This window comes from Balaenoptera physalus (assembly GCF_965194825.1).
Source record: "Balaenoptera physalus genome assembly, chromosome: 13".
Lineage (NCBI taxonomy): Eukaryota > Metazoa > Chordata > Mammalia > Artiodactyla > Balaenopteridae > Balaenoptera > Balaenoptera physalus.
The window spans coordinates 26,502,620-26,522,551 of record NC_138892.1 but is presented as its reverse complement, the minus strand read 5'-3'; the positions used below and the strand labels follow the sequence as shown (position 1 = coordinate 26,522,551).

At 42.5% G+C, this 19,932-nt stretch overlaps 1 protein-coding gene across 8 annotated transcripts in view; it reads right to left on the bottom strand.

Annotated features, from left to right (window-relative positions):
- TMCC3 (transmembrane and coiled-coil domain family 3) overlaps positions 1-19,932 on the bottom strand; it is a 310,722-nt gene that overhangs the window by 22,521 nt on the left and 268,269 nt on the right. For 7 of the 8 annotated variants that reach the window (XM_082419009.1, XM_082419010.1, XM_082419007.1 and 4 more), the window contains 2 exons: positions 18,542-18,677; positions 11,396-13,414 (listed from right to left, as the gene is read on the bottom strand). In XM_082419009.1, the coding sequence (XP_082275135.1) occupies positions 13,112-13,414; positions 18,542-18,677 (439 nt within the window). In that variant the 3' untranslated portion in view covers positions 11,396-13,111. Of the gene's footprint in view, positions 1-11,395; positions 13,415-18,541; positions 18,678-19,932 lie in introns of those variants that run through there. The other variant, XM_082419013.1, reaches the window with a different exon arrangement.

The window sequence follows — 19,932 nt, the reverse complement described above, 5'->3', positions numbered from 1 at the left end:
TAACTGCTTTAGTCAAGTTAAAGGCCTGGCAGGGGAGAAATTCTGGCTGGCTTAGCAAGGAGAGGAATTTGAGAGTAGCCATCACAGATGGTTGGTAGCAGATGCTACGGAGAACAGGGCAGAAGCCACCAGGGACCTCACCATCTCAGAGCTAAGCAAAAAAGCTGATAAATACTCAGCCAAACCAGTTGCCAATTATACAGCCCAAGAAGCTCAGGAAGCCAGGGAGAGTGTAGAAGTTTCTTTAGTTAATAGCTTTCCATTCTGTTCAACCACAAATCTGTCAGCCCATGTTTTTTCAAAGATCTAGGACATCGGCTTCAGGTAACCATCCTCACCATAATATGTCCAAAGAGCAAAGGTGTAAATGCACAATTTGCAACTGCGGTAATCTGCAACTGCGGCACTGACTGTTCCAGTCCTGGGGCTAAGTGACCCCTTTTAGGGCTCCAGGAGAGTCATCTGCCTCGCAGGGGCTGGGAGCTACCGAGTAACTAGAAGGCAATCGCTCAGTCCTTCCATTACAGCACAGGGGAGTGGTTACCAGTGTAGGCTCCAGAGTCACACAAGCTTGGGGCTGAACAAACAGCCCACAGTTACCCACTTCATGATGCTGCTAGTTTTTTAGTCACTCTGAACCTCAGTTTCCTCATCTGTTAAGCAGGGACAATAGTGTCTGTCTTAACTGGGTGTTGGAACAATTATGTTTGATAGTGAATGCAAAGCATTTGGCACATAGCATAGTACACAGTAAATGCTCAAAAAATGTTAGCTGTCATTCCACAGCGATGAAAGCCCAGAAGGTGCTGTTTGCCATCGCCATGGTCCTTCTGTGTCCTATAAATTCCTACATCTCATGGTCATACCTATCAGAAAGTAACTCTGCGTGCAGGGCTGCAGATAATCTGCAATCTTATGATTGTAAATTAACGAAAGCTATTATTAAGAAGTGCTGTGAAGGTTTGAAGTTACTTCGTTAAATCGTGACCACGGGTGTTCCCAGGTGTCCACGATAATTTTTTCTATTAGGGGTCCACGTATGATTCAAAATCGGAAAGCACTGCTTTATTGTGTGGCAGTGTCTTTCATTATTAGCTATAATCTAACTCGTCAAACTTTTTGTCCATCTCTCTTTTTAAGGAAATACAGACTTGGTGTTTTCCCTAAAGCGACACTTGGGAATATGCCGGACTGGTCACACGTTTAATATAATCAGTTCTATTTTCTGTATGTACATCTTCAGACATCAAATAACAATGGGTGTGCAAAATAACAACAGGGTCCCATAAGATTTCCAAAGATTCAAATATGCAAATAACCAGGGCAGGGAATGAGCTGACGTATTTACGAATGTCTCCATCACCTAAAGGTTCTAGTTATTTTGTTAGTACAGGGGGCGTGAGTGCTGGATGACCAGAGGAGAAACTGCTCAGGACATCGAGCTGAGTGGAAGTAGATAAAAAGGCAGGAGAAGGCAAAGGCAAAGAGAGCTCGGCTCCCTCCTTCACTAGCTGTGACCTTGGGAAAAGTGTCTGAGCTTCAATTCCATCCATATACCAGGGATAACGATGCCTATGGCATAGGACTGGCTCAGATAAGTTACCGCACTAGGAAAAGACAGTGCTTCGTCAGCACCAAACCACCATACAAAAGAGAGATGCCACTAGACAGGCTGCTTCTTCAGAGGGTCTGCTCACTCCTGTGCCCACACCTGTCCTGGTGTTGCCCTCCTTCTTGTCTTTCTCGCTCCAGCTCAGGACGGCTCTGCCTTGTCCTCAGCATCCTACCACACCTCTTCCCACGACACCAGGGCACATCTCCTAGAGTTCCAGGTACTGTGACCAACCATCCTTCTCCCTCCCACCAGGCTCAAGGAATGGGCACATGGACAACTTTCCACAGGGTAGACTTGAAATTAGTTTAAACACTGATTGGGGATGGGTGGGGAGAGGGAAGGATGAATAGGCAGAGGATTTTTAGGACAGTGTCACTATTCTGTATGACACTGTAATTAATGGTGGATACATGTCATTACACACTTGTCCAAAACCATAGAATATACAACAAGAGTGAACCCTAATGTAAACTAGGGACTTTGGGTGATAATGACGTATCAGCATAGGTTCCCCCTACATTGTACCCCCTGTTGGGGGATGTTGACAGCAGGGGAGGCTGTGCATGTGTGGGGACAGGGGGTGTATGGAAATCTCTGTTCCTTCCAATCAAGTTTTTTGTGAGCCTAAAACTGCCCTAAAATAGTCTATTTTAAAAAATGATTATACAGACACACAAACAGATCTCCTACTGAGACGGGCTCTGACAACTGTGAAAATTTAAGAAATCTAGCTCTTTATTTTTTTTAAAATAAATTTATTTATCTGTTTATTTTTATTTTTTGGCTGTGTTGGGTCTTCGTTGCTGCACGTGGGCTTTTCTCTAGTTGCGGGGAGCGGGGGCTACTCTTTGTTGCGGTGCGCGGGCTTCTCATTGCGGTGGCTTCTCTTGTTGCAGAGCATGGGCTCTAGGTGCATGGGCTTCAGTAGTTGTGGCACGCGGGCTCAGTAGTTGTGGTTCGCGGGCTCCAGAGCGTAGGCTCAGTAGTTGTGGCGCACGGGCTTAGCTGCTCCACAGCATGGGAGATCTTCCTGGACCAGGGCTTGAACGCGTGTCCCCTGCATTGGCAGGCGGACTCCCAACAACTGCGCCACCAGGGAAGCCTCTAGCTCTTTGTTTAACATCAAAGCCAACATCAAGTGTTTATTTAAAAAAATAATGGCACCTGCTTTGAATGTGGAGAAGATCTACATGGAATTTACAATTTTAGGCTGACATGAAACTATATGATATCCCACAAAACAGAAATTCTACAACAGACCTCACAATGAACATTTCCAGTTTCTACGCTCAGAGCCGCTAACTACTGCCTAAACACATCTTAAACAGAGAGCACGTTTTGTTGAAACATTTCTCTAAGGACAAATACAGCAGACATGCTTTAAATAAAGTTGCAACACATAAATCATTCCTAAAACAATCAAGGTACTTACTTTCCAGCTTCTTATAAACAGAGAATTGTATTGACTTTAGAAAATTATAGATCTGCTTTTATACCCTCTGGGTTATCACTCCTGTTAAATGTACCTTTCTTTTTAAAAAAGCTTCTTAACTACTTTTAATAAAAATAGGCCAATTTCATTCTTTTCAGTGATTTATCTTTTTAGACCAACTCTTTCCTTAGCACATGTGCTAAACTTCTTATACACCTCTCTCCAGATAAAGTCTTGAATTTTAAATAATGCCATTTCATCCTACCCCCAGTTTCTCAAAATTATAGAAATATGCATGATAGTTTCTTTAATCATGCATGTTCATATTAGTAAGTATATTTAAATGTTTTCCCAAACCAATACAACTATATTTGGATTCAATGCAAAAATGTTCCATTTGATGCAAAATAATTTGGTATTTAAGAAACAAAGAAAAAGGACCTAAGTGAGTAGTTGCCCGAGGGAAGCTAGTTCCTCTCACTATTATTGAACCCATAATTAAACCTGATATACTAGAAAAATGACAGGGTGAGAAACATACATAGTGGGGAAATATTTAAATGAATACAAGAGTGACAAAGCAGGAGAAGGGCTAAAAACACATGGATGCTAATTGACAGAGAAGGATAATAATAGCATTATGGGCTGCAATGGAAAGGGGAGGAGTTTCAGAAGATTTCAATTTATCAATAGATCACAGCGACCATATAAGCAGAACAACTAACTATACATGCTATAAACTTGGGATGAATGCTACTTTTTTTTTTGAACAGGAATTTCTATGCTTTTACTATAAGTGGGTGAAAGATTTACAATAATTTCTTTATATAATAAAATGTAGCTATTAGCTATTAATAAAACAGCTGTATGTACTGATACTGAGTATAGTTAAATAACGAATGCTACTTTCACTGTCCAAAATCAGCAACATAGAGAGGCGGGGTCAAGATGGCGATGTGGGAAGACACGGAATTAGCGTCTCCCCACAGCTAAGGCTCCTGCCAGCTGCTGGTGGAAGACTCTGACGCCCAAGGAGATGGGAAGAACCCCAGAGTGAACCTGTAGGACGCAGTGGGACTGAGGGAGGAGGAGAAGTGGAGGCCAGACAGGATCAGCGCCCCTGAGGCTGCAGAGATCAGGAGAGGCAGGTGGGAGGGGCCCTCCCAGAGCGGAGGAGCAGGAGAGGAGAGGAGGGCGTTTGCCCTGCCCACTCTAGCCCAGGAAGCCTGCTGGGCTCCCAGGTGAGGTCCCCTGCCCTCTGAGCCCAGGGGTGGGGGGGCACGTCTGGGCCCCTTCTGTTCCTTGAGCCTAAGCCCCACCCCCCACAGCCCCCAGGGCCTTTTCCAGCCCTGTGGGTCCTGAGCAGTGGCCCCGCCCACTGCCCAAACCTCACCCTTGCTTAGGCCCCGCCCTCCACAGCCAAGGCCTTTGCCCCCCCACCCCGACCTTTTGTTTTTTTCTTTTCTCTCCTTCTCTTTTTTACTATTGTGGTACTGATGTACCTTCCGGTTGTTGATTCACCTATATTTTAATTTTTATATTCTTTCTAACATATCTGTTAGTTTCCTAGTATAATTTTATTTTTTACTTTGTTATTGTTCTTTTAGTTTTTTTTTTTTTTTGGCCGCCCCACGCGGCTTGCAGGATCTTGTTTCATGAGCCCAGGGTTGGGCCGAAGCTCCTGTGGTGGGATCTCCAAGTCCAAACCACTGGACTAACAGAGAACCTCACATGCCAGGGAGTATTCATCGGAGTGAGGTCTCACAGAGTTCCTCATCTCAGCACCAAGACCCAGCTCTACCCAATAGCTTACAAACTCCAATGTTGGAAGCCTCAGGCAAAACAACCAGGAAGATAGGAACACAATCCCACTCATAAAAAAAAAAAAAAAAAAGAGATGGCAAAAAAATATATCACAGATGAAGGAGCAAGGTAAAACCTACAACACCAAATAAATGAAGAGGAAGTAGGCAATCTGCATGAAAAAGAATTCAGAGTAATGATAGTAAAGCTGATCCAGAATCTCGGAAACAGAATGGAGGCACGGATTGAGAAAATACAAGAAATGTTTAACAAAGATCTAGAAGAACTAAAGGACAAACAAACAGAGATGAACACCACAATAACTGAAATGAAAAATTCACTAGACGGAATCAATAACAGAATAACTGAGGCAGAAGAACGAATAAGTGAGCTGGAAGACAAAATGGTGGAAATAACTGTAGAGGAGCAGAATAAAGAAAAAAGAATGAAAAGAAGACAATCTCAGAGACTTCTGGGACAACACTAAACACACCAACATTCGAATTACAGGGGTCCCAGAAGAAGGGAAAAAGAAAGGGTCTGACAAAATATTTGAAGAGATTAGAGTTGAAAATTTCCCTAACATGGGAAAGGAAATAGTCAGCCAAGTCCAGGAAGCACAGAGAGTCCCATACAGGATAAATCCTAGGAGAAACACACCAAGACGCATATTAATCAAACTAACAAAAATTAAATTCAAAGAAAAAATATTAAAAGCAGCAAGGGAAAAACAAAAAATAACATACAAAGGAATCCCCATAAGGTTATCAGCTGATTTTTCAGTGGAAACTCTGCAGGCCAGAAGGGAGTAGCCGGATATACTTAAAGTGATGAAATAGAAAAACCTACCACCAAGATTACTCTGCCCAACAAGGATCTCATTCAGATTTGATGGAGAAGTCAAAAGCTTTTCAGACAAGCAAAAGCTAAGCAAATTCAGCACCACCAAACCAGCTTTACAAAAAATGCTAAAGAAACTTCTCTAAGCAGGAAACACAGAGAAGAAAAAGACCCACAAAAACAAACCCAAAACAATTAAGAAAGTGGTAATAGGAACATTTATATCAATAATAACCTTGAAAGTAAATGGATTAAATGCCCCAACCAAAAGACACAGACTGGTTGAATGGATACAAAAACAAGACCCATATATACGCTGTCTACAAGAGACCCATTTCAGACCTAGGGAGAGATACAGACTGAAAGTGAAGGGATGGAAAAAGATATTCCATGCAAATGGAAATCAAAAGAGAGCTGGGGTAGCAATACTCATATCAGATAAAATAGACTTTAAAATAAAGACTGTTATAAGAGATAAGGAGGGACACTACCTAATGATCAAAGGATCAATCCAAGAAGAAGATATAACAATTATAAATGTTTATACACCCAGCATAGGAGCACCTCAATCCATAAGGCAAATGCTAACAACCATGAAAGGAGAAATCTACAGTAACACAGTAATAGTAGGAAACTTGAACACCCCACTTACAACCATGGACAGATCATCCAAACAGAAAATAAATAAGGAAATACAAGCTTTAAATGACACAATAGACCAGATAGATCTAACTGATATTTATAGAAAATTCCACCTAAAAGTGGCAGAATACACTTTCTTCTCAAGTGCACAAGGAACATTCTCCAGGGTAGATCACACCTTAGGTCACAAATCAAGCATCGGAAAATTTAAGAAAACTGAAATCGTATCAAGCATCTTTTCTGACCACAATGCTATGAGACTGGAAATCAATTACAGGAAAAAAAACTGTAAAAAACACAAATACATGGAGGCTAAACAGTGCACTACAAAATAACCAAGAGATCACTGAAGAAATCACAGAAAAAATTTAAAAAATACATAGAAACAAATGACAGCGGAAACACGACAACCCAAAACCTATGGGACGCAGCAGAAGTAGTTCTAAGAGGGAAGTTTATAGCAATTGAATCTCACCTCAAGAAACAAGAAAAATCTCAAATAAACAATCTAGCCCTACACTTAAAAACAACTAGAGAAAGAAGAACAAAGAAAACCCAAAGTCAGTAGAAGGAAAGAAATCATAAAGATCAGACCAGAAATAAATGAAATAGAAACGAAGAGAACAATAGCAAAGATCAATAAAACTAAAAGCTGGTTCTTTGGGAAGATAAACAAAATTGATAAACCCTTAGCCAGACTCATCAAGAATAAAAAGGGAGGGGACACAAATTAATAAAATTAGAAATGAAAAAGGAGAAATCACAACTGACACTGCAGAAATACAAAGGATTATGAGACTACTAGAAACAACTATATGCCAATAAAATGGACAACCTGGAAGAAATGGACAAATTCTTGGAAGGATACAATTTCCCAAGACTGAACCAGGAAGAGTTAGAAAATATAGACAGACCTATCGCAAGTAATGAAATTGAAACCATAACTAAAAATCTTCCAACAGACAAAAGTCCAGGACTAGATGGCTTCACAGGTGAATTTATCAAACATTTAGAGAAGAGCTAACACCGATCCTTCTCAAACTCTTCAAAAAAATTGCAGAGGGAGAAACGCTCCCTTATTCATTCTACAAAGCCACCATCACCCTGATACCAAAGCCAGAAAAAGATATCACAAAAAAATAATATTATAGACCAATATCACTGATGAACATAGATGCAAAAATCCTGAACAAAATACTAGCAAACAGAATCCAGCAACACATTAAAAGGATCATACACCATGATCAAGTGGGATTTATCCCAGGGATGCAAGGATTCTTCAATATATGTAAATCAATCAATGTGATACACCACATTAAAAAATTAAGGAATAAAAACCATATGATCATCTGAATACATGCAGAAAAAGCTTTTGACAAAATTCAACATCCATTTATGATAAAAATTTTCCAGAAAACGGGCACAGAGGGAACCTACCTCAACATAATAAAGGCCATATATGACAAACCCACAGCAAGCATCATACTCAATGATGAAAAACTGAAAGCATTTCCACTAAGATCAGGAACAAGACAAGGATGTCCACTCTTGCCACTCTTATTCAACATAGTTTTGGAAGTCCTAGACACAGCAATCAGAGAAGAAAAAGAAATAAAAGGAATACAAATTGGAAAAGAAGTAAAACTGTCACTGTTTGCCGATGACATGATACTATACATAGAAAATCCTAAAGATGCCACCAGAAAACTGCTAGAACAAATCAATGAATTTGGTAAGGCTGCAGGATACAAAGTTAATGCATAGAAATCTCTGGCATTCCTATACACCTACAACAAACAATCAGAAAGAGAAATTAAGGAAACAATCCCATTTGCCACTGCAACAAAAAGAATAAAATACCTAGGAATAAACCTGCCTAAGGAGATGAAAGATTGTACTCAGAAAACTATAAAACACTGATGAAAGAAATCAAAGATGACATAAACAGATGGAGAAATATACCATGTTCTTGGATGGGAAGAATCAATACTGTGAAAATAACTATACTACCCAAAGCAATCTACAGATTCAATGCAATCCCTATCAAACTACCAGTGGCATTCTTCACAGAATTAAAACAAATAATTTTACAATTCATATGGAAACACAAGAGACTCTGAATAGCCAAAGCAATCTTGAGAAAGAAAAACGGAGTTGGAGGAATCAGGCTCCCTGACTTCAAACTATGCCACAAAGCCACAGTAATCAAGAGAGTATGGTACTGGCACAAAAACAGAAATATAGATCAATGGTACAGGACAGAATGCCCAGAGATAAACCCACGCATATATGGGCACCTAATTTATGACAAAGGAGGCAAGAACATACAATGGAGAGAAGACAGCCTCTTCAATAAGTGGGGCTGGGAAAACTGGACAGCTACACGTAAAAGAATGAAATTAGAACACTCCCTGACACCATACACAAAAATAAACTCCAAATGGATTAAAGACTTAAATGTAAGACCAGACACTATCAAACTCTTAGAGGAAAACATAGGAAAAACACTCTTTGACATAAACCACAGCAAGATCTTTTTTGACCCACCTCCTAGAGTAACGGAAATAAAAACAAAAATAAACAAATGGGACTTAAAAGCTTTTGCACAGCAAAGGAAACCATAAACAAGACAAAAAGACAATCCTCAGAATGGGAGAAAATATTTGCAAATGAAACAACAGACAAAGGATTAATCGCCAGAATATACAAACAGCTCATGGAGCTCAATATCAAAAAAACAAACAATCCAGTTAAAAAATGGGTGGAAGACCTAAATAGACTGTTCACCAAGGAAGACATATAGATGGTCAAGAAGCACATGAAAAGATGCTTAACATCACTAATTATTAGAGAAAGGCAAATCAAAACTACAATGTGGTATCACCTCACACCAATCAGAATGGCCATTATCAAAAAATCTAGAAACAATAAATGCTAGAAAGGGTGTGGTGAAAAGGGAACCCTCCTGCACAGTTGGTGGGAATGTAAATTGATACAGCCACTATGGAGAACAGTATGGAGGTTCCTTAAAAAACTAAAAATAGAACTACCATATGACCCAGCAATCCCACTACTAGGCATATACCCTGAGAAAACCATAATTCAAAAAGAGACATGTACCACAATGTTCACCGCAGCACTATTTACAATAGCCAGGACACGGAAGCAACCTAAGTGTCCATCAACAGATGAATGGATAAAGAAGATGTGGCACATATATACAATGGATTATTACTCAGCCATAAAAAGAAACGAAATTGAGTTATTTGTAGTGAGGTGGATGGACCTAGAGTCTGTCATACAGAGTGAAGTAAGTCAGAAAGAGAAAAACAAATACTGTATGCTAACACATATATATGGAATCTAAAAAAAAAAAAAGATGGTACGGATGAACCTAGTTGCAGGGCAGGAATAAAGAGGTAGACATAGAGAATAGACTTGATGACATGGGGTGGGAGGGCGAAGCTGGGGCAAAGTGAGAGTAGCATCGACATATATACACTACTGAATGCAAAATAGTTGGCTGGTGGGAAACAGCAGCATAGCACAGGGAGATCGGCTCGGTGCTCTGTGATGACCTAGAGGGGTGGGTTTAGGAGGACGGGAGGGAGGCTCAAGAGGGAGGGGACATGGGGACATGTGTATGCATATGGCTGATTTGCTTTGTTGTGCAACAGAAACTAATACAGTATTGTGAAGCAATTATACTCCAATAAAGATCTATTAAAAAAAGTATCAGCGATGGAATACTTTTATTTACTGCTACATTAAGGGTTTAAATTTTTTTTGGTGGGGGGGGAATGAGTGGGGGGAATGTTTTGTTCCGACTCAATCATACTCACGGTATAAGCTGGAATAACCAATTCAAAACCCACAAGAGTATTCTTAGGTTTTTGTTTTGTCCTCAGCAAACTATCATTATCCTGGTGATCATGAAAATAACATGCACCGAACAGTCCAGTGCTAGAACCCAATGTCCAGCATCTTCAACCACTAAGTTCACTGAGGGAGCCGGAGCTTACCCACCCCACCGCTGGCTTTCATCTCTAGGTATGCACATGATGCTGACCGCCAACGAAAGGCGGGGAAGAGGATTCGTTAAATGTATATTGAATATCCAACTCCAGGGTATGTCACAGCTAGAGCACTATTTTCATTGTATATTTATAACATTTTATTTAATCTCCTTAGAGTGAAAAGCAGCAGCAGTGGGAAAGTTTATTCTTTAAGAAGAAAATAATAAACCGCGGAGAGTGAAAGTCTCCTTGGAGGATACTGTCTTATTAAAAAGCTTCATGAACTTTCCATGAGACTCTAAAATAAATATGCTGTGTAGGTTGAGCATATCCAAGTGAAAACAAGGTTTCTGAAATCTAATGAGAATCACCAGAAATATGAATTCTTTAAAAAAAACAAAATTCATGATCAGGCGGGATGATTTAGACCCTACAGTATTTCAGCAGAGAGTCAGTTTCAAGCAGCTTCTGTTAACAGCTCCAGCCTGGAGGGAGTGAATTGTGTTGCTTTCTGTTTTCTTCTCCATCTCTCTCCCCGGGGAGGAGACACACTGACCACAGGTCTGGCCGAGCGACGCAGCGGAGTGTTGGGGCGTGAGGAGGCCCATGCCTACCTGGAGGGAAGGGCCAGGGATCTCACTCTTTCTCTCTCAACTCCCAGCGGCATCTACACCCACCCTACCCCCTGGCATCTCCAAAGTGCCTCAGAAATGTGCACAGAAATCAAGAGGAGCCCATCCGGGAGCCATCTTGATTCAAGGGCCTAAGTTACACCCGGCCCTCAGCCCACATGGAGACTGACGCCCACAGACAACAGGGAACGCCGGCCATGAAAACGGAAAAGGAAAAAGCGGCACAACATTGCTCCTCTCTCCCTTTCCTGGATCTGCAACCTGTTTCTGTCCCCTGGAGTGGATGGACCACAGTGCATTTACAGCCAACTTGGGAGACCAGGGGAGAGCCTGGCAGTGAAAGGGGACACAGCCGTGAGATGGGGTGGGATTGTAACTCCCTCTTCCCTGAATGCAAGATACTTTAAGCCAAAGATTTCGTGAAATGATGTTTATTGTTTTAAAAAAGCTCAAGTCTGGAATTAGATAGTAATGATAGTTGCCTAATGTGAATTAATTAAAACCACTGAATTGTAAACTTAAAAAAAAAAAGCAAGCTTAAGTTGTATGAGCCTCACCCACACTGGACTTGTACCAAACGCCTGACTATCCCGTTCCCTCAAACCATGGCTTATGTCACATTTTTTTTCAGGAGATTTCCCTAAGAGCAGCTATTTGCAAAATATTACACTTAAAATTTAAATCCGGGTGATTTGATGTTTTCTGGAAGAAAATGTACACTAACATGCTTCTTTACGCCTTCAGATAACAAAACAGCTGGTGTGAGAAGGGGCTGAACAACAGTTTCCATTAAATTCTTCTAGGGCTTCCTTTTTGTTATATATGCAGAGAAACAGATTTAAAGGAAAATATTATCTGGGCTCAAGACAGTGAATGGCATCCCCCAAACAGACCAAAGATGTTGACTTTCCGTGGAGTGGAAGTGTGGCCACTCCATGTATTACCTCAGAACTTATCCTAAGAGAGAGATGGCAACCTTGGCTCAGACACTGGATCTAATTTATTCTTGCTGGTCTTTCAAGGTCTGACGAGGACCCTCTCTCAATCTTCATCCAGGTGAGCTGCACCCACTCATCTAGCTGTCACCCAGTTAGACCACGCATCATATTTTCTTCCCCTTTTCCAGTGTACCTACCTCAGGGCACTTTAGCTTCATAAGCTACAACTGCAACATGAGCATCCTTTTTCATTTACTGAGTAAGCTTTGCTATCCCTCAAAGACCGAATAAAGTGAATCACAGAAAGTGAATCACATCCGCAGAGGGGCGTATCACAATGAAGATGTGCCAAAACACAAACCTCCGGTGTAGTGCTTGTCAGACACCAATTTAATGTTAAAGCCACAGTTTGAAGAGGTACTTGGAAGCATCTCTACATGCCTTGAAGGCGGTGCATAAGACACCCAGTGAATGTGAGATCAGGAATGCGGCTCCCTGGGTGTAAGAAGGTAAGGCCCATTCATAAATCTTCATGTCTTACCGTTTAAAGAGAAACCGAACACTTAAGTTAGACTTTTGATGGATCAACAGGTGTGTTATAAGATTTCTAAGTGATAGAGAGTCACAAACAGTTGACCACTGTGGACACTGGGCACACACGGGACCTATGGTCATCAGTGAACAGTGGGACGGATTACACGGGATTTACTGTGCTTCCACAGGCCACACGTGCTCACGTGGGCAACGCCTATGCTTCTTCCCCTCCCCAAGTCACGCCACATCCTCGCTGCTTATAGGACTCGGGGAAAACACAACCGCCAGCAAGAGTGCGGCTCAATTTTGACAGAGACTTAAGAGAGACAGATTGAAAATCCCTTCTGGGTCACTAATTACACCAAGTGCTCAACAACCAGAGGCTGACCATGCTGGACTGGGCAGGTGGGCAGGAAACCTGGTCTGATTAAGGCAGTGAGCAACGTGGTGAGAGCATGGAAACAGATTCATGGTAACCACGTACAGGGACCGAGCTGGCAAGTGCTACCGAGTGAAGAGAACTGTAGTTATTTACAACGCACAGCCCCGGCCCTTGTAATCTTCCGTCGGCACAAACGTTCATTTTAAAATCTGGGAGTATGCACAGAGTTTTCTCCAAAATAAAAACTTGAAACAATGTGAGGACAGGAACCAGCGCTTCATCTTGGTATTATTATCCTTTCTATGGCACACAGGATATGGTCCCAGTTTTTACAGAATATTGCCAGGAGAGTCACAGCGAAGAAGGTGCCGAGAATGTGGAAGCGGCTCTTCATCATGGGCGAGATGAACTTGGCGATGGTGGACACACACACCAAGATGACAGTCATGAAGGCCAGGACCACGTTGATGCATTTCCCCAGGAGGACCTTGGCGTTCACGGTGTCTGACTGCAGGGCTTGCTGCTCCTGCTGGTGGAGCTCCAACTTAGAAATGCGAGTCTGGCAGGACTCCAAGGCTTCCTGTGGGCAAGAGGGAGAGCGCGGATCAAATGCTGCTGAGATCACCGGCAACACGTGAGCGCGAGCTGGGACGCGCACGAGGGCCACCCAGCTCAGGGCGCTGCTGCCTGTGCAGCTTCGCGCTGACGATGATGATGACGATGATGACGGTGATGACAGACAGAGAAGTAAGACAAGAATCCCGAGGCTCACTTTATCCTGTTATTCACAGACAGGACGCGCATGTATCTACAACCGTGAAATACCACGAAGGAGGAATTACGGTTAGGTATTTTTGACTCCACCTGTATTTAAAATAAAGTGCCTAAAATACTGGCATCTGGTGGAACCATCAGGGACAAACCAGAAGAGGGGTGGGATTCCGTTTTGTGACAGGCGACTAACTCCAGTCACGGGGTAGGTGACATCTCCAACTGCTAGTCCTTTTTTGTTTTTTTTCTTTTTGGCTGTGCCACACGGCATGCGGGATCTCAGTTCCCTGACCAGGGATCGAACTCGGGGCTCCCTGCAGTGGAGGCGCAGCGTCCTAACCACTGGACCGCCAGGGAAGGCCCACCAACTGCTAGTCCTTATTCCACTGCCCAGACTCCACGTGCACCTGTCACAGACCAGTGGAGGACGGAGAGAGGGATGGGGCCCGGCTGACTGTGGGGCTCTCATGGCTGCTCTTCGAACGCTGCGTTACCAGGGCACTATCTGAAGCTACGCCTTCTCCCCAGATCTCATTCTTGCCAAGGCTTTGATTACTAGACACGGACGACTCCAAGTATCTCCAGCCCAGCTGTCTCTCTTGAGATTGACTCATGTGTCTACATGCGTCCTGGACATCTCCATTTGAGCTTCTTAAAAGCACCTCAAATGCACCATGGCCGGTTGTGGATTCATGTCTGCACCTTCCCCGCTCCTGCCATCAACTGTTTCCCTTCCAATTCCTCTTCTCAGAAAACAGCACCTAATGCACCAAGTTGTCATGTGAGAAACGTGAGAGGCATGCCTTGACACCCCTCTCATCTAATCCAGCACCCAGCCCCTCCGATGCAACATCTGGTATTTATCTTAACTGGTCCATTTCTCTCTCCCTTCCCACAGTAACCCCCCACCTAAGTCATCAGGGTCTCCACCTGCAGTAACTTTCCACTCATTTCTCTGCACACCCTCTTGGTCTTCAATCTCATGAATCCACTTTCCACACAGCAGCCCAAGTGATCTTTGAAAGACGCGTATCTGATGTCACTCCTTCTTGTAGAACCTTTTAAATCTTTAACGTGGTCCAGGCCCAGCCACTGTCTCCTGCCTTGTTTACCTGGTAAGCCTCCTCCCCCCTCCCTCCCCCCTCACTGTGTTCTGGCCATACTGGCTTTTTGAAGTTCTGAAAAGGACCATGTTCAGGGCCTTTGCACACGCAGTGTGCTGTGCCCGAAAGGTTTGCCTCCCCACACACCATTCCCCTCCATCTTTCAGGTCCCACACTGATGGTCACATCCTGAGGGACGCCTTCCTGGACCCACCAGACTATGTCAAGTCTCCCTCTGGCCCTCGTCCCTAACCAAGGGACCACACCTGCACCGCGCTGTTATCCGCGGCACGAGGTACGTGCTGGCTGAATGCTCCAGACTGGATGCCAGTAATGGGATATGAGGCTTGAGAGAGAAAAACCTTACACCTCTCGGGAGAAAAGGATCTAAGTAGAGGTGGTACAAGGAGCTCCTTTTAGTTCACGAGCCTATTTTCTAACTCATTTACCAATATATGTTTGCTCAATTAAAATCCAGTCATGTTTTCAGGTTTTATACGAGCATAATGGCTCCAAAACTGATTTACTTTCCTTCTGCTGAACATACTCTATGGGCCAAGGGTTCTCTGTTACTATAGGAACTTTCATTACACAGGCTACCAACAAAAAAGGTACAACTTCTTCAGATCTCACATTCTAAAAAGTGCTGGCTTTCTACAACGACAGGCAAGTGCCCCCAATATCATGCATTCTTTTCAAATACTTAGGCCCATGGTGTCCCCTATTTTAGGCATGGCATGGAAAAGGTGATAGAACAGGATAAAAGATTAACATTTTAGGCAAATTCATTCATCTGTGACTGGGTAGATGAATTACATATACAAATAGACTGATCCTAGAATTGCCTTAGAACTTCTGTCAAATTTTTTACCAAAAGGAAAATCCAAGAAAATCAAGCAGTGAATCGTAAGGAATTTTGGTCACAGCACCCACTAAGAGATATTCAGCCCCACGATCTTTAGTACTTCCTCGGGCCCAGTATTTAACTTACTGGGGATAAGGACAGAGGACAGGATTATCTTTAAACTCTTCTAATTGAGAATTCAGGGTTCAAAAACTCATTTGCGTTTTAAAACAACAACAAAACCCTTGCACCCCTATAGGCCAACAGTCACCCTCATCTATACTACTCCATCATCTTGTATAACCCTGCCTATAAGAACAAAAGAAACAAGATATAAAGAGGAAGCTGAGCAGGTCCAATTGCCAAAAGCCCCAAGAAATATGGCCACTCATACATAATAAATACAAAAATTGGCCAGCATTTATTTTTGTCCGCTTATTATGTGTCAGGTAAAGATTTAAGTACTTTACATGTCTTATCCCATTTAATCCTCCTGACAGCCTTTTGAGGTAGAGCTCATTAATATTTCCATTTTATAGATGAGGAAACTGAGGCACAGCGCTGACGTGTGCAGGTTCACGGTAAGGGGCAGAGCCAGGATTCCAACTAACCTAACAAGAAAGACCCTCCAGTCACTCACGCAGACATCCTCTTTGCACTTCTGAGCTACAAGGTGAAACTAGAAAATGTTGAAATGAACTCTTCTAAATTTTTAAGCTCTCTTTGTTTAGTCCCTCCCTTTATCTTACCCCTCCATCTCTAAAGTATGTTTCTTTAAAAAAGGAATAATAATATAAACCCAAACAATCCCCTAAATAAGAAAACCATATATTTAGACATCAGCTAGTGGCATCCCAGACATATTCTAAAACAGAATGCTCTAATAAAACAGACTGCACTCTTCACCTGGCAACACTTCACATTTAAATGGGTTCCCATTTTTTACACCAGTCAGCGGTGAAGTTAAGTCTCCTAGCCCAGAGCAGGGGCAGAAATCCCCCAAGTGTCTTCTGCACCAGGGTCCTCAGAGGCAAACAAGTCTGATGCTGTGGCTCCCAGAGTTGTCCAAGTAGACGTCTGGGATTAGCACAGGCTCAGCCCTAGACACAGTGTGGAAAAAAACGTGGGCAGCTAAAACTTTGGCTTACACACTGTGGGAGAAATCTCTCCTTATGTTCCAGCCCCTTGTAAAGTGGGGCTGGAGAAAATAAGCACTGCCTACAAAGAAAATTTGTAAAACTGAAGCTGAGCATGACTGGAAGAGTATACTTTTTTGTTTTTTTCTTTAAAAAGGTGATCAATGGGAATGTAGATCACTGCAGCCATTATGGAAAACACTATAGAGGTTCCTCAAAAAATAAAAAATTGAACTACAATATGACACAGCAATCCCACTTCTGTGTATATACCTGAAGGAAATGAAAACAGTATCTAGAAGAGAAATCCACACCCTCATATTTATTACAGCATTATTGACAATAGCCAAGACATGGAAACAACCCAAGCGTCCACTGATGGACGAACAAAGAAAATGAGGTACACATACGCACACACACAGACACACACAGGCATACTATGCAGCCATGAGAAAGAAAGAAATAGTTCCATTTGCAGCAACATGGATGGACCTGAAGGGTATTTTGCTAAGTGAAATGAGTCAGACAGAGACAACTACTGCATGATCTCACTTATCTGGCAGAATCTAAAAGGGGAAGGGAGGTAAAATGGGTGAAAGGGGTCGGTCAAAAGGCACAAACTTCCAGTGATAAGGTGAATAAGTCCAGGGGATGTACTGTACAGCTTGGTCACTATAGTTAACAACACTGTATTGTATATTTGAAACTTGCTAAGGGAGTAGGCCTTAAAAGTTCTCATCATTAGAGAACAAATTTATAACTATGTGAGGTGATGAATGTTAACTAAACTTATTGTGGTGATAATTTTGCAACATGTACACATATCAAATATTATATTGTACACCTTAAACTAATACAATTATATGTCAATGATACCAGAATAAAAACTGGGGGGAAAAGAGACCCTCTAGTACCCCTAAAAAAAGGAGCTCAAGAAGCCTAGGGTTGCTTCACTACAGCGTTAGTATCACATTAATACTGGAGCATGCCTTTGTTTATACTGATCCAGTTACCCCTTCCCTCCATCCATCAGGATCCCACCCACCTCTTCAAGTCCCACCTTCTCCAGGACATTGATTCACATTCATTACTCAAGGATTATCTGCAAGACCTTGGTCAAGTCACTTAACCTCTCTGTGCCTTGGTCTCCACATCTGAGAAATTAAGAGAATAACAAAAACTACCTCAAAAGGCTGTTGTGAGGGATAGATGGGGAAATGAGACACGTAAAGTGCTTTGATAGTGCTTGGCACATGGTATGCACTCAACTGCTTGAAATTCCCAGAAATATGAAAGCTATTATTTTAGAGATGAGCAAATAGACTTAAGGCTTGCTCAGGACCACGAAGCTGGTAAATGGCTGGGACTGAAGTCCAGTGTCTGACCACTAAGTGACCCCCCCACCCCACTTGTCCATAGCTTGCTGGGCACTGCACGCCTAAATTTCTGAGGCTTTCAGAGTCTGTGTCACGTGATTTGGCCCTTGTTCTCACTGTCTTGAGCCAATTGGCAGTTGCGTTACTTCTGATCCTCCACCTAGGCAAGCATGTCGAAGGCAAGGTTTGTCTAATGTTTTAAAATTTGTAAAAACTGTGGTGATGGTGGGGAGAGTAGAGTATCAGTGATAGGCTTGGGGTAGATGATAAATATTTGCTAACTAATTTAGGCAGAAAGTAAACAGAATATAGCTTAATGTCTATAACATGAGCTACTGGGGTTAATATGGTGAAGAATAAATGTTTGCTCCACGTGCCAGAAATCCTTTCGGGCTTGGGGGTAATGCACTTAGTTTGTTAAATGAATGAAAGGCTGGGAAGAGCCCACATGAGCTCTGGTGGGGAGATGAAAGGCACCTGGATGTCCCGTGACCGCTCGTAGGCCTGGTAGGCCACCTTCTCCTCGATGCTGGCCAGCTCCTGCTTCAGGTTGGCCGTCTCGTGCTGATGCAGGTCCGTGAGGTCGTGCAGCTGGTCTTCCAGTCGCTCGTACCTTTCCAAAGAGAGGAGGTGATTCTGAACGTGACATTTCAAAGGTGTTCTGACAGCACTTAGAAAATGACATCCTTTGTGTCTCACTGTCACCAGTGCCCCTTGGCTTGTTCTCATCCCCAGGCAGACTGTGCTTCCAAAAAAGTAAGTCAAGCTGTGGGGAACATGCTTTTGGAAAACACTGAACTCTAGCTCCAGAAAGGACTGGTCTCTGCAGTCTTAACTCTGTCCGACCGCTGAGGGTTCATGCAAACCAAACCTGGCTTTTCCACCCACGTCAGACCAACACCTTGTCTGGCTGTGGGGACAACAGGACAGGCCTTATCATTGGCACATTCACCAGGGCTGGTCAGGAGACAGGGCTGTCAGTCATCCTGCTAAAGGCGAGGACCCACTGGCATCCTGGTGCTTTTCCCTCTTCTGACCCCACAGTGCCTAGTGGTTCACGGACACAGCTCTCCTGCGCCAGAGAGGTTGTAAGGAAATGACCGATTTCTATGCTGGAGCCAATTCCACTTATTTCCCAGTGCACACAGTGATTCCGAATACATGTTTCAGCTCTTAGGACTTAAGTGTCAATTAAAAAATCATGCTTCTTGAAAATTAAAGATGGCTTATCAGGTGGCACTTCTGAAAGCCCAAATCTAAAGTAACAGAAGCACAAAGATTCCCATTCCCACCCCCCAATCCCCTCAGAGAAGGGGAATTTTGTATTATATTTGAAACCGTGTAATATTTATTTGGAAACAGGAAGCACTATTTGAGGAAGATGCATTAGCCTGGATGACTTCGATCAACGCCAGTTTTAGACGCTTATATAGTCACCTGATAGAATCATTTAAAAAAACACTTTAATACAGATTTAATGATTTTTCTCAGGTAGGACTTCACAGGTGCCCAATGTTGGTGTTTTGTAAGCAAGCCTTTTAAAAATCTCTTGACAGATAAATGGATAAAGAAGACATGGTACATATATACAAAGGAATATTACTCAGCCATTAAAAAAAGGATGAAATAATGACATTTGCAGCAACATGGATGGACCTAGAGATTATCATACTAAGTGAAGTAATAAGTCAGACAGAGAAAGACAAATATCATATGATATCACTTATATGTGGAATCTAAAAAAAAATGACAAAAATGAACTTATTTATAAAACAGAAACAGACTCACAGACTTAGAAAACAAACTGATCATTACCAAAGGGGAAAGGTGGCAGGGAGGGATAAATTAGGAGTTTGGGATTAACGTCT